The sequence below is a fragment of the Schistocerca cancellata genome, chromosome 4 (genome assembly GCF_023864275.1).
Source record: "Schistocerca cancellata isolate TAMUIC-IGC-003103 chromosome 4, iqSchCanc2.1, whole genome shotgun sequence".
NCBI classification, from domain to species: Eukaryota; Metazoa; Arthropoda; class Insecta; order Orthoptera; family Acrididae; genus Schistocerca; species Schistocerca cancellata.
The window spans coordinates 683,230,724-683,244,804 of NC_064629.1; the positions used below are offsets into that span (position 1 = coordinate 683,230,724).

General features: G+C 37.8%; 1 protein-coding gene across 2 annotated transcripts in view; it reads right to left on the reverse strand.

Moving 5' to 3' along the window:
* Positions 1–14,081, reverse strand: part of LOC126184836 (acyl-CoA synthetase short-chain family member 3, mitochondrial) — a 518,174-nt gene that overhangs the window by 163,429 nt on the left and 340,664 nt on the right. For both annotated transcript variants that reach the window (XM_049927427.1, XM_049927426.1), the window contains exon 4: positions 10,602–10,746. In XM_049927427.1, coding sequence (XP_049783384.1) covers positions 10,602–10,746 — 145 coding nt within the window. The remainder of the gene's footprint in view (positions 1–10,601; positions 10,747–14,081) is intronic.

Below are 14,081 nucleotides of genomic sequence, written 5' to 3' on the forward strand. Positions count from 1 at the left end.
CAGTAGCATTACTGGATGACTGCTGTGACCAAGAGACCTTCCTTCATTAGACAAACGTTTATGAGATTGCTTGACACTGAAGTCTACAGGGAAAATTTTCAGAAAGAAATATCTTGCTTGTTCATGTTTTAATTACTCAAGCACATATTTAAGCACTAAAGATGAAGATTAAGCTCCATGTGGCATGTTTTAAATGTGGAGTAACTAAGGGAAATTGATGATAAAACAAAAGTTGATCTTTTAATTTACTGCAGCCCATAATGTTCTTATTCTTGACAGTTTCAAATAGCTGTAACTCAGAAAAAATGGAAACAGATCATACGCTTTCATATTTTTCCTTCGAAACATTCTGTATTAGGTCCTATTACCTATCTTAGTAATACAAATTATATCATTAAAAATTAATTGTAAGAAACAAATTGTAATTTAAATTTATCAGGAAGGTTTTGATTTTTCTTTAATAAGATATGATTAATTTTAATTCAGTGCATTATGATTTAATGTCAACAAATGGATTTTGTTCATTCCACAATATGAAGTAACAACTGCTGTGTTTCCAAAGAATTTGTTATTATTATTCATTTATTCCATACCAATCAAATATAAAGTAAACCAAAATAAAAATAAGAATGATAACTGTGGAGCTGATTATATCATGTATGAGATATTTCATTTGTGGAACGATCCATGTGGGTGGTGGGGCAGTCAGATGCACTGCAGGTATAGAAACAGCTGTCACAAAGTCTTTCCTTTCTCTCTAAATGCTACAGGAGTTTTGCTTGTTATATTGTACAGATTTCTGATTAAATTATTCCATTTCAGGCTACCATATTCTCTTTGTTTATACATGTGGTTTTGGAGCCAGTTAGAAGTAGATTGGCTTGAGAGAATGTTTCAATAGTGTCTCTCCTCTCTCAACACCATTCTAGCACAAATTATGGGGTTCACTGATCAATTTCAGGGTGTTCACTTTGTCTGAATTTCCATGTGCATTTCATCATGGGAGAGTCCAGGGATGTTGCCATGGTACAAAATATTTTTAACTCAAAATCATTGAGATGCTTAAGCTGAATCAGTATTGTCCAAGCAATAGTATCCTTTTTGTACACTTTCTTATCTGCATATTACTGTAACAAGCCATTTCTCAGATCAGTTCCTTGTAATTGAGTACCTTTTCTGATTCTGTACCTCATCATTTTCTTGCACATTTGGAGCATGTGTTTGTCATTACTACTGGTACAATAACTTACCACTGATTAAGAATTGTGAGGTACAATTCTTTAAATGAATGTTTTGTCATATGAATTTATGTTTCCTGTTTCTTGCATCTGTTAAAAAACTATGAGACATTACATTCCCCCACAATAAATGTCAATGCAACTACCGGTGTTTCATTTGCTACCCGGTCTGTAATGGATCATTCTGCAGATAAATTATGATCACTGTTCCTGTTTTGTTCGAGTTCATGGCACAACATTAACTTGCCTGTTTCACTGGTTTATGTCCAATGTAGAATCAGAATGGTGAAATGTGGATACATGCTATTTGCTCTGCATTGTTGCTCAGATTTGCAACTTGCATAACAGTCCCCTTAGTCAAGTTGTATTTAATTAAATTGGTAGTTAGCTTGCATTTCAATTCCCTCTTGCCACAATTTCCTTACTATTTGATTTACAAATTATGCTAGCTATTTGCAGGAACAGTTCATCTTACCAGGTTTTATTATGATCAAAAGTTATCAAAGCTTACTTACAGTATTTTGCTGAAGTTGAACAGCAAGGATCTTTACACCTGACACATCATGAGGAAGCAGCACCAGACAGTAAGTGGACAGTTCTCCAGCCTCAGCACAGAGACTGGGCTTGGGGCTGGTCATGTAAACATACACAGCCAACCTGATACCCTCATGTTGGGTAATGTCAATACTCTTGATGGAAAATGGTGTCACTGATCCAGACACTGTGCATCCATAGTTTATCCAGGATGTCACGAAAACCTTGTAAAACTGGAGCAGATGCATTCTGTCCACTGCCCAAAACCTGTGGCTAAGATACTTTACGGTATTCAGTGTTTTCAGGGTCCTTGCTTTCAGGCTCTTTAGGTGTTGTCACCACAAGAGTTCTTCATCAAATTTGAGGCCCAGAAACCTCCCCACATCATTAAAATGTAGAAAAGTGTCTCTCATTTGCAAGTTGGGTAAATAAAAATATACAATGAGAATGATTAAAATCAACGCATACATACATATCTGCAGAAAATTAAAACTTGTCTTTGTGGTCCACTCCTCCAAATTCTTAATTGTGAGTTGCAACTGTTGAGTTGATGTTGCAGGGTTTGAGAAGAAACAAGAAAGTGCCAAATTGTCCACAAATAAGGTGTGTTGCGCAGGACTCCTTACTGTGGACCTTCTAACACTTAACACTTGCATATGGGGAACACTATTGTCCTTCGCAAAATTATCAGGTGGAACAACATCAACTTGGTATCTAAGAAATATTTTGTTACGAAAGACTAAATGACTGTGAGTCATGAAAGCCCCATTGATGGCTCTGTCTTAGAATAATGAGCCTCTAAGTAGTGTTGTAAGCCCTAATTCATGTCAAAAAATATCCATGTACAATGCTGTCTACACAGTCTATTGTATACTCACCTCTAGCATAGTCAGATTGTCAACAGCAGATCCACACTTTCAGAACCTGACTTGAGAGCAGCTAAGTAGCTGCCTGGTCTTTACTGTGAAGACCAGATGATGGTTAGCCATTTGCTCCAAGGTCTTTCTTACACAGCTCATTAAGGTTACACTTCTGTAACTACTGAGGCATGTTATGTCCTTTCCTGGTTTGATGAGCGGTATCAAAAGTTCCTCCTTCATCAACTTGGTGAATTGCCCTATCTGCCATACAGAATTTAACATTCTAGGAGAATTTCTTTTGATTCCATTACCAAGTGTTGCAGCATGATGTACTGTATTTGGTTGTTACTAGGCACAATATCATGAGCCTCGGACAGTGTTGAATCTAGCTGCCACATGGAAAAGGAGTAGTTATATGATTCAGTTGTTGGATCTGAAGTCCAACCCACAACTCATGTTCACACAGTAGTGGTGAAATGCTGGATTCTTGTTGGCAGTGGCAATAGACATAGCAAAATGCTCTGCCATATTATGGTCAATGTTTCTTTGTGTTGTCTTCAGACATCTCTGTTTCAGCACCACTGCTACACGACTGACTATGTTTACCAGAAATGTTCCTGATGGTTTCGTGTGTAGAATGACTGGAACAGTTAATTGTTTCCAGAAATACTTGCCAAGAACTTTTCTCACCATACTTGATTAGGCAATGTGCTTTGGCCGTAGTTACCCGAAAGGATGTGTTGAGTTTCCACTGTTGATTATTATTTAGACCACTGCAGAGCCATAAGAATAATGCAAATAGCAGAGTGTTATTCATCACACCACCAAGATGCAGGATGACTCCTAAGGTGGTCTGAGGACTTTTGGATGGGTACATCAATGACATGGTCGATCACACTTGTGGTGGTGTCTACCAGTTCCTAGATGCTGTCTTATGTTCAGAACCATCTAACAGGCTGTACAGCATCCAGTTTGCTCTGATTTCCTTTTGGGGACTGCCTCACCTCATAGATGAAAACAGAGCGGGAAGTTGTTACTAGAATGAGGGACACCCGTAACTTCCCACTGAGAAGAACCTTTGAAGGCTAGAGAGCTGAAAGAGAGGTCAGTGGCTGAGGATGATCCAGCAGCAGAGTGAAAATGTATGTGATTGCCAGTGTTGAGGATATAAAGCTTCTGAGGCTCTATAACTTGACCTCTGTGGCAGGTAGAATGTGAGTCACGTAACACATTATACTCACTGAAGTCAACAAGGAAAACATGCCGAACCTCTAGCAGGAAAAGAAACTTGTAACATGAGAGATTCACTGTAGGATAAGCAATAATGGAGTAACTGTCTACAATGGTAGGATAACACGGAGGTAAAAATGATTTTCACATGTTGAGCCCAATCAAATTTCAAAATAAAAAATGAAACAATACCCAGAATCATTTGTCCTCTTGATTTGAAAGCTGATAATCAAAGTATCGAAGTCATGGATAATTTTGTTTGGCAGACGCCATACTATAACACACATGAGCAAGAAATATGATCATGGGCTTTTTTTTAAATTTTGGGCATTGCTGTGTCGGAATGTGTTCATTATCAAAAAGACCTTCATTGAGAGATCTACAAAACACAAAACTGTTAATGCTTTTGTGAAATATTTGCTGACATATTACCTGTTGGTTTCTATTTCATATTCTTTAGCCAATGTTTCTTTGATGATTTTCCTGAGATATCACCAGCTTCACTCTTCATTGCTGGTGGTGGATTGGAGCCAAACTCATTGTCGGAGATTGTATGAACCTGTCATGTCAAAGTCTGAAGCCTTTTGTCTGGTCATTAGCACTGTGGTTCTCCCCATGGTATCTGCACCAATTGTCTGCTGCAGCAAAGGAATACAGGATTCATTTAGCTTGAGGCTTTGCTCTTTCTTGTTGTAGCTATTTTCATGTTTGTGGATTTGTATGGCTTCCCTCAACAAGAGGGCATGGTAGCTCTTTTCACACACTGCATGCTCCACCACAGCCAATTTCTCCATCTGCCCCAACCTGAAATACCGTTTCAGTGATCCTGGTGTTGATGGATGTACAGGGTATGTGGTATAGCCCTGGCATTGCAGTTGTGTCCCTTTTGTCCTTTGAAAATCTGAGACACTCTTTGATCTCCTTGGTCACTTTATAATTAATAGTCTTTATGCTGTGTTTTCACACTATATGGCCAATTCTGTCCATCACAGTGGGCATGTATTTGTCCTTCCGAAGTGTGTCTTCACCAAGAGTTAGATTTCATGACACTTCTTATGGTAGCTGGTGGAGTACCTACTGCTCCTTAGAATGTGTTCCAGGTGTTTTATATTACATCGCAGGTGCTGCAGCTCACACAATCATCTTGCACTTATTCTTTCTTTTCTTCTTTTAGTGTTCGACCTTGAGGTTGGTTTGCAGCAGAGCACCATTCCTCTCTTCTGTCTGTCTTAGTCTTCATTTTCACATATGTGTTACATCCAACGTCATTCATGATCTGTTGCATGTATGTTATCCTTGGTCACCCCTGCCAATTCCTTCCCTCAATAGCTCCTTCTGCTATTGTTCCAATGATGTTGTTGTGTTGTAGGATGTGCCCTACAAGTTTCTCTCTTCTTGTTTGGATGTGCCTCCACAGAGATCTTGTTTTCTGTACTCTTCTAAGCAACTTCATCATCCTTCTATAGCACCACATCTCCATGGCCTCTAGCCATCTTCTCTCTTCTCTTCCAATTGTCCAAGTTTCATATCCATATAGGGCCACATTCCAAATGAAACCTTTCATGATACTTTTCCTTATTTTCAGACTGATGTTGTTGCTGGTGAGTAAGTTTCTTCTCCGATTAAATGCAATTTTTGTGTTTTGTATTCTGCTCTCACTTATTACAAGTGTGTTAATCTCTCCTCTTTTCTGGCTTGGGCGATGAGTCCACAAATAACCTTATAGGTTGGGCAACCACAGCTAAAAAAACTTGTACATAATGTGAAGGATAATCAAACCATTTAAAATTGAAGATGGTAAAATAGTCTATCTTAAAACTGAGTGAAATTCCAAATCTGCAATAGCTGTTTATTATGTTTTCACTATATGATGACTGGTTTCACACCTTGGAGGTATATCTTCAGGTCATATAAAACTAGTACTTCATGTGTCACAAATCCCAAGTTACAAGTGTGTAAAAACATGTCATTCCTCAGCATAGCCTTATATGAAATGGCAGATGGGTATCTGATCTGAATCATGAATGATCAGAACGCGTCTCCAAAACACAATCAAAAGACAAGCACGGACAGCACATGACAATCCACGTATGACAGGATAAAACCTATGTGCATGAAACATTGCAGAAGGAATGTAATGTAAATCAAAACACAGGTTGTGGTGTCGGTAGAGTATTAAAGAGAAGAAACCTACCATTATTAAGATCTACAGCAGAAAAAAAGAATTAAAAGATACAAAATCTTTCAGAGTCATCAATATAGTAAAATATATTGGCATATGTCAAATAGAACTGCATATTATAGTGCTAGCCACACACTGATTACTGTGAAGCCAAGCACGCCCCACCCCGTCACAAATTGAACATCTCGACATCTAACGGTAGAAACCAAATACAAGGAGATGCAGATCTGACGATGGGAATTGCAGTAACAAAATGGATCTCACTGCTAAATAACAATCCCATACAAGAGATAGAAAATTTTAACCATTACACTTACGAGAAGCAAAATAAATTGAAATTACTTAAAGTTAAGGAAACTGAACTACCTGGTTCCATTCTCAATAAGATGATAGAACACAACTGAAGTCCTAGCCTTTGATGGTGAAATATATTAACCATTAAAAATATAATATTCAAGTTAATGCAACAATTGATCCCTATCACTTTTTAAACAGTCCAAACTAACACAGAGAATATAGAGACTATGTGATGGATTCTAGTGAAATCAGACCAGAGCTCCTAAAACTAATCTCTCAAAACTGGCCAAAAACCCCTGGGGGGAGGGGGGGGGGGGAATTGGAAGGGAGGGTGGATGGCAGAGGTGGTTTGGAATGGAAAAGGAATATAGGAGATCTGAATCTAGGCAACAGGAACAATTATTTATCCAGGATGAATGTAACCACATGTGGACTCTATCAATAGTGAGGAGACTATAAGTAGCTGAGATTCAGTAACAGACCCCAATGTTTTAGGTACATCTGGCTGTTCAATATCTGTAAAGGGGACTTCTTGATAGCCCAAAAAATGTACATCTCTTCTAAAATATGTAACACTGTCCCTTTATACCCAATGCATAAAATGTTGCTGTTGTTTTCTAACATTTGTTTCCGACTATTCATTTCCTGCAACTGTAATGACAAGGTGGACCTTGATTATTCACGTTGAGATGTTTCTTAAACCACATACTAAAACCTCGACACTTTATGGCATAAACCCCAGTGTTCTTATACAAGCTGGTGCCACATGACCCTCTATGTCTATATCTGATCCCAACATTATGAGGAATAAAAAATGCTTCTATATATCCTTCTTTCTTAGGTGTCTGCCTACGCATTCTGACACACTCCCATATTATGGCAAATGGTGATATCCGATGGTGGGCTGGTTAATGTGTAAGGTAACTAGTGTGGAGAAAAACCCTGACTGGCATAGAGAGGAACCAGAGACCCTTTTGAGAATCTCATTGTTGATGCTCTGAACAAAACTACTGTTATATCCATTGGAAATAGCATTGTGGATAATAGCATCATATTCATTTCTGAAAGCTTCAGCAGAGAGTGGAATGTTGTGAAAGTGATGTGAGAACACTCTGAAAGCTGCTCTGTTATAACTGATGGGATGTTTGGAGGAAGAATGGATGACCAAGTCAGTTGTAGAGGGCTTCCTATAAATATCAAAAGAAAATCTTTCAAAGTGATGGCCAGATCAAGGTAAGGGATAATATCATCAGATGAATGTTCAATAGTAAACTGAGTATCAGTGTATTGTGCATTTTAATATTATTTAAAATAATACTTTGCCATCAATTTGCAGGTTCCATTATCTTGTTGTAAATGGAACCAAGTAGTTCAGTTTCCTTAGCTTTAAATAATTTTAATTGTCTGTTACTTCTCTTAATAAAGGTAATGGTTAATATTTTCTGTCTCTTGTATTGGAGTCTTATTTAACACTGAGATCCATTTTGTTACTGTGATTCCCAAGGTCAAACTGTGTGTCCTATTAATTTTGTTTCTACTACTAGATATCGTGACCTTCAATTTGTGACTGGGTGGAGTGTGCTTGGCTTCACAGTATTCAGTGTGTGGCTAGCAGTGTAACATATGGTGCTATTTCCCACATGCCAATTTATTTTAGCATGTTGATGACTCCCAAGGACTGGGTGTCCTAATTCTTTGTTTCTGCTGTCGATCTTGATGATGGTAGGTTTCTTCTCTTTTATACTCTACCTTCACTGCAAGCTGTGTTTTAATTTACATTACATTCATTCTGCAATGGTTTGTGCTCATAGGTTTTATTCCATCATACATGGATTGTCATGTGCTGTCCAGGATTGTCTTTTGACTGTGTTTTGGAGATGTATTACTGATCATGCGTGGTTCAGACAGGATGGCCATCTGCTATTTCATCCAAGGTTTTACAGAGAAGTGCACTTGTACCCTGGAATTTATGGCACATGAAATATGAGTTGTATAGGACCTGGAGACATACTTCCAGGATATGAAATTGGTTGTCATACTGTGAAAACATAATAAATAACTACTGCAGATTTGGAATTTCAGTCAGTTTTAATATAGACTGTTTTAACATCTCTGATTTTAAATTGTTGGTTTGTCTGCCACATTATGATGATTTCAACATTTATGCAGTTATCAGTCTGTGTGTGTCTGTTCTTGATACACACCGTGTCCAAGGTTCTCACCATTCCTTGTAACCGGAACATCTAGGAAGGGTAGCTGTTGGTCCTTGTCTACATCTATAGCAAATTTTATGTTGGCATGGAGACTGTTCTAATATCTTAGGAAGCCACTGAGCTGTTCCTCACCATGATTCCACATGATGAAGGTGTTGCCTGTCTACTTCTTTCTATCACACCTTAGTCTATGAAGTTCCAAGTCCAGCGGCCATCTTTTGAAATGCTCCATAAAGAAACAGGCTGATACTGGACAAAGTGGATTACACATGGTGATGCCTTCCAGCTGTTCATGGAAATCACCATTCCATATGAAGAAGCTCATGGTAAGACATACGTGAAACAGCTTCTTGGTGGTGTCATGCACAAAATGGAATTGATATACTCCAGAGAATCATTGAGTGGCACTTTAGTAGCCAGGGAAATTACATAAAGGCTGACCAGGATGTTGTTTGGTCCAAGTTTTAGTTTCTTTAGCTTCTCAATGACATGTTCGCAGCTGAAGTGGAGAGGTCAAGTGTTTGCCAGTTTATATGCCAGTGCACCAGGAGTGCTTATGATTGGTCTTAGTGATAAATCCTCTTTATGGATTTTTAGTCATCTATACAGCATAGTAGAGCTTCTGTGTTAGGCAGATTCCTCTGTAAGTCTGCCAAGAAAGAGGTTATCTTGATTAAGTGATTTGTATTACATGTGATCACCGCATCAAATCTGTGCTTAGGTTTCGGTATGTCATCAGCTCTAATAGGTCCCATATCTTCTGCTGGCAGTTGTTGCAGGAAACAGGGGAGTACCACAGTGGTAATGACCACGGAATAAACCCCAGATGTTGGTGTCCTGGGAGCTAGTATACACAACCTCCAATTATGAGCTCAACTTCAGTCCACCAATGGCAATGGAGAGTGAAACTTTGACATGTCAGTCACTCATGCTGGTGAAACATCAGAAAAATGGCCAAAGAAACATTGGCTGAAGAACCTAAGACAGAAACTAACTGGCAATACATCAGATCCACAAAAATTTGCAGCTACAAAAATCACTTTACTAACCGCCGCTTCATTATCTGTATGGAAAAGTAGCTTGTAATTTCAGATCAAGGCGCAAAATCCATATTTAGAACAAAATATTCATCACTGTCTCAAGGATGTACCCTTTGCAATTGAAAAATTGTAGTCTAAACTGTGTGGCTTTGTTCAGTGTGCAAAACAGTTGCAGATAATAACATTTATATTTTTTCACATGTCACTTTCCAAATTTCTCAATCAACATTCAGAGGATAAAGAAGAATGAAGTTTTGTTAAAAAATCTGATATATGGAATTTAATTCTTTGTAAACAATTTATTGTTATTGTAGTCAGTATTACATTTATTTTATTGTAATTAAACACTTTATTATTGTTATAATAAATCACTTTATATTTCCTCATTATCATTATTTTTAAATTCATAGGCATCTGTGAAATGGTAAAAGTATAGCTGATGACATATTCCATTTGGAGCGGGGGAGAGGGGGAGAGAGAGATGGGGGGAGAGGGAAAGGGAGAGTGAGAGGGGGAGAGGGAGGGAGAGAGAGAGAGAGAGAGAGAGAGAGAGAGAGAGAGAGAGAGAGAGTAACAAACTGTGACACCTCCTCCCCATTTCCAGATCTGACCCTACAATCTGTATGACTTAAGACTGGCAAGAAATGTTTTGAGATTTACCAAGAAAATGAGTGGAACGTTTTCCAACCTCAGGCCAGAAAACATGTATTCCATATTAAAGCAGTAATTAGTTGTGATGATCACATTACAGGGTATTTTTTGGTTGTTGTTTAGCTTAATTTCTAGAAATCTATTGTTAAACATATGTCCCAATAAAAAAGTAACATTTTACGACTAAAATGAATTAAACAGATAAAGTATTGTTTATGTCCCACTAGGGTGAATCTGGAGGTCTCTCTCCGCACTTCAACTAATTGCATTTGGAAACTAAGAATCATAACCTTTATGTGATCATAAACCAAATAATGTATTAGTAAACAGCTAATGTCTTTTTATTGATCACATACCTCCAAAGACAACAGAGTGGACAGCTCCCAGCCTAGCAGTTGCTAACATTGCCATAATTGCCTCAGGAATCATAGGCATATAAATGAGAACACGATCCCCTTTCTTTACTCCAAGTGTTGCTAGAGCACCAGCCAGCCTTGAAACCTGTAAGTAATGAAAACCACATATTAACACAGACTAGACTTTTAATAACAGCAATAAATATCATAAAAAGAGAGCAACCAAAAGAACAAACCAAATACTATGCTATTACTAATATCTGTGTTCATCTGTGAGTACATAGTGTGCTAGAAAGCACTGCTGTTACAAAAAACACTGCTTGTAAATTAAGCCAACAAATTTTTTTAGTGAAGGACTTTTAGTTTCATACAAATGTACAAAATTTGGTGCAGCAACAGGGCAGAACAGTTTCTTCTGTTAACCACGTTCGTCAATATACTCTACTTTTAAAAACTGGAGATAAATGTATTAACTTATATTAATTAAGTATAATATATTTATTACTGCAAAGAAGAGGTGACTACCTATCTGTTCTCACTCCAAAATGCCGTCATATGGATAACGAAATATTTATTGACCTTAACACTAAACATTGTTCAATGGTCCAGGACTTGAATCTCTTGCCTTTTGTGGAAAATGTTCACGACTTGTCAGGTCATTAGTCACAACCCCCCTTACTGCATCAGTTATGTCAGTAGCTCTCCTCTACTTTCCAAACATCACAAATGCTCCCCAGTATAACCTGCTTGACCATCAATCCTCCAACACGCAAAAAACTCATTTAAGAATAACTGTGTTCTCATTATCTTCCTGAACAGAAATTTTGATCCAAACTTAGACTCAAAAAATTACAGTTACTTAAGTAGCAAAATTAATTGCAAAACTTCTCAAAAATATTTTCCATTAAGTATTTATAACAAATAACTTGGAACACATTGGCTGATTAGTAACCATGACACAATGGTAAAAACAACTGCTATGGTGTGAACTGTTGTTGCTAATTGTAGAACATTACATATTGAATGAAGGCTGAGGAGGTCAGATATGAGGTCACATCTTATGCGATGAAGGCATTTATCTTATTCGTGAAGTGTTTCCAAACTGTTACCCAATTTTTTTCTTTCTTTTTAAATTTTCGGTCCTCTATGGGAGTGTACCGACATTGAAAAGTATGCTCTTCAGTCATAGAGTTATATTATTTAATAATAAAAAGCGATCACTAAAGGCATTAAAAGGTGAAAAGATTTGTAAATGATATTATAGAGAAAGCGTCAGAAGAGATAGTAAATGATATTTTCCAAAGAATTATGAAGTGTTTCTCAGAAAATGGGCCCTCGCTAAATTCTGAAAAAAAAAAAAAGACGCTATATTCAGTTCCGGTTCTGTAAAACAGAGTCATAATAACAATTGATTTAACACTTGAGCAGGAGTCAGTAAATAATGTCGAATGCTCCAAATTTTTAGGTGTACATATTGATGAAAACTGGAACTGGAAGAAGCATATTACTGAGCTTCTCAAACAGTTAAGTTCAGTTGCTTTTATTCTTAATATAACTGCTAATCTCACAAAGAAACGAATCAGTGTCTTGACATACTTTGCATACTGTATGTGGTATTCACCCACTGATCTCGTGTATTTATCTCCTCAAGGAGCTAAGAATTTTAACTGCACCATCACAATACGCATATTTGCCAAGGAAATTTGTCATAAATGATCCATTACAATTTGAGAAGAACTGTGATGTCCATACCTACAACACTAGAGGGAAAAATGATCTTTATTACCCATTATTAAATCCATCAGTGGCTCAGAAAGGAGTCCAATAGACGGCAACAAAAATCTTTGATCATTTACCCAATAATATAAAATGTCTGACACGTTGCAAATCTACAATAAACTAAAATAATTTCTCCTGGAAATTCTTCTAGTGCACTGTTGAGCCATTCCAGAAACAATAAATAAATGGAACAATATTGTAAGGTAGACAACCAGAGTCTGGAAGACACTGGACATGCCCTACGTATAAACTATCTGTCCGACATCCTGGAAGAAACTAATAAAATTTTTGAAACTGTAGCTGTTAACTGCGAATACTTTTTCCTGATACAAGTTGCCGTTTAAACGGTGGATCCAGTTCGCCTCAAGAATTTATGGGATGCTGTGTAGTTCATCTTATTATCCTCTGCTGCTGTCTGTATGGGATCCTTTATTCACTGCAGCGTACATCACAAGTTCTGCAGCGCGTCTACGAAGTGCATCATGTATCTCGCCGCTAGGAGGATCAGCTCACCTCAGGGTGCTGCTTTTGACGTTTGTAATCATTGTTTTTTGCCGATCATTGGCCTCACCTAATCCATATAAACAGAATTTAACTTTACTTTCCGATATTTCCTGTAGTCAAGAATACCTTGGAATCTTTTAATAGACGCATTAGCGTTATGTGTTGTTGCATTGCCCTCGAGAAATAACCATAAGTGTATTCATTAGTGTACACTCACAACAGCTAACATCAATAATGACATCACGCCCACGTCTGACTAGATGTGCCGTGCGTTACTCTACAAGAGCGAAGCTGCAGATCAAGTCGCCGTGCCACGACAGTCGACGATAATCTGAAGGGTTGCCAACCTGCTTTAATCCCTCCCAGTTAATGTCCAGTTTCAGTCCACCAGGTGACATTTGACATCACATAACAACAACCTGACATGGGAGTCCAAAAATAGCGTTTTTCTTACTATTTTACTCATTTACGACAGGAGGTTGAAACAGAGCAATAAAAACCAGATGGCATCCGGATAAACCGCGTGATTTGATGGCCCTATGTGGGGGGAAAGCCCCCTTGTGGGGTAAAAACCAGCACCGAGCTTTTTAATTGACTGCTATCGGTTCAGGAGTTGACCAAGTGGCAGGTTTGTTATAATTGTAACTTATTGTCCCACACGTCGTTCTGGGGATGAGAAAATGATGTAAGTCTGTTTTTTTACTGCTACCATATAAATTTTCTTATGTTTTACTGGAACATTGTGTAATGTAGGGTTTGAAAAAAAAGAAACAACGAATTTCTCATTGACACTACGCATTTGAGCTTCACTTTCGTGTGGAAATAACAGTTCCAGTTAATCCTCCGAATCAACAGGGAGCATTTGTTAAAAAGTGGGGTAAAATTCTGTAGATCTATTGGGATAAATCGCCGAAGGTGCAACAATGTGACGACAATTTTTCAATAAAAAAATAAAAAATAAGAGGAAGCGTTCTGGCAAAGCATCGAAACGTCGACACTCAGAAAAGAATGAATGGAAGAAGAATCAGCGGGAAAAGAAAAGCTTATTATTGAAGCAAATACTTGCCAAAGGAAGAAAGGAGCGTGCTGTAGAAACAAAACGACATAAGGTAGATTTCACTACATAAATGCCATAAAAGGAAGAAAACAGGTCAGGCAGCCGGTTGAATATTCTTTAGAGTCAGATTCAGACTTCTC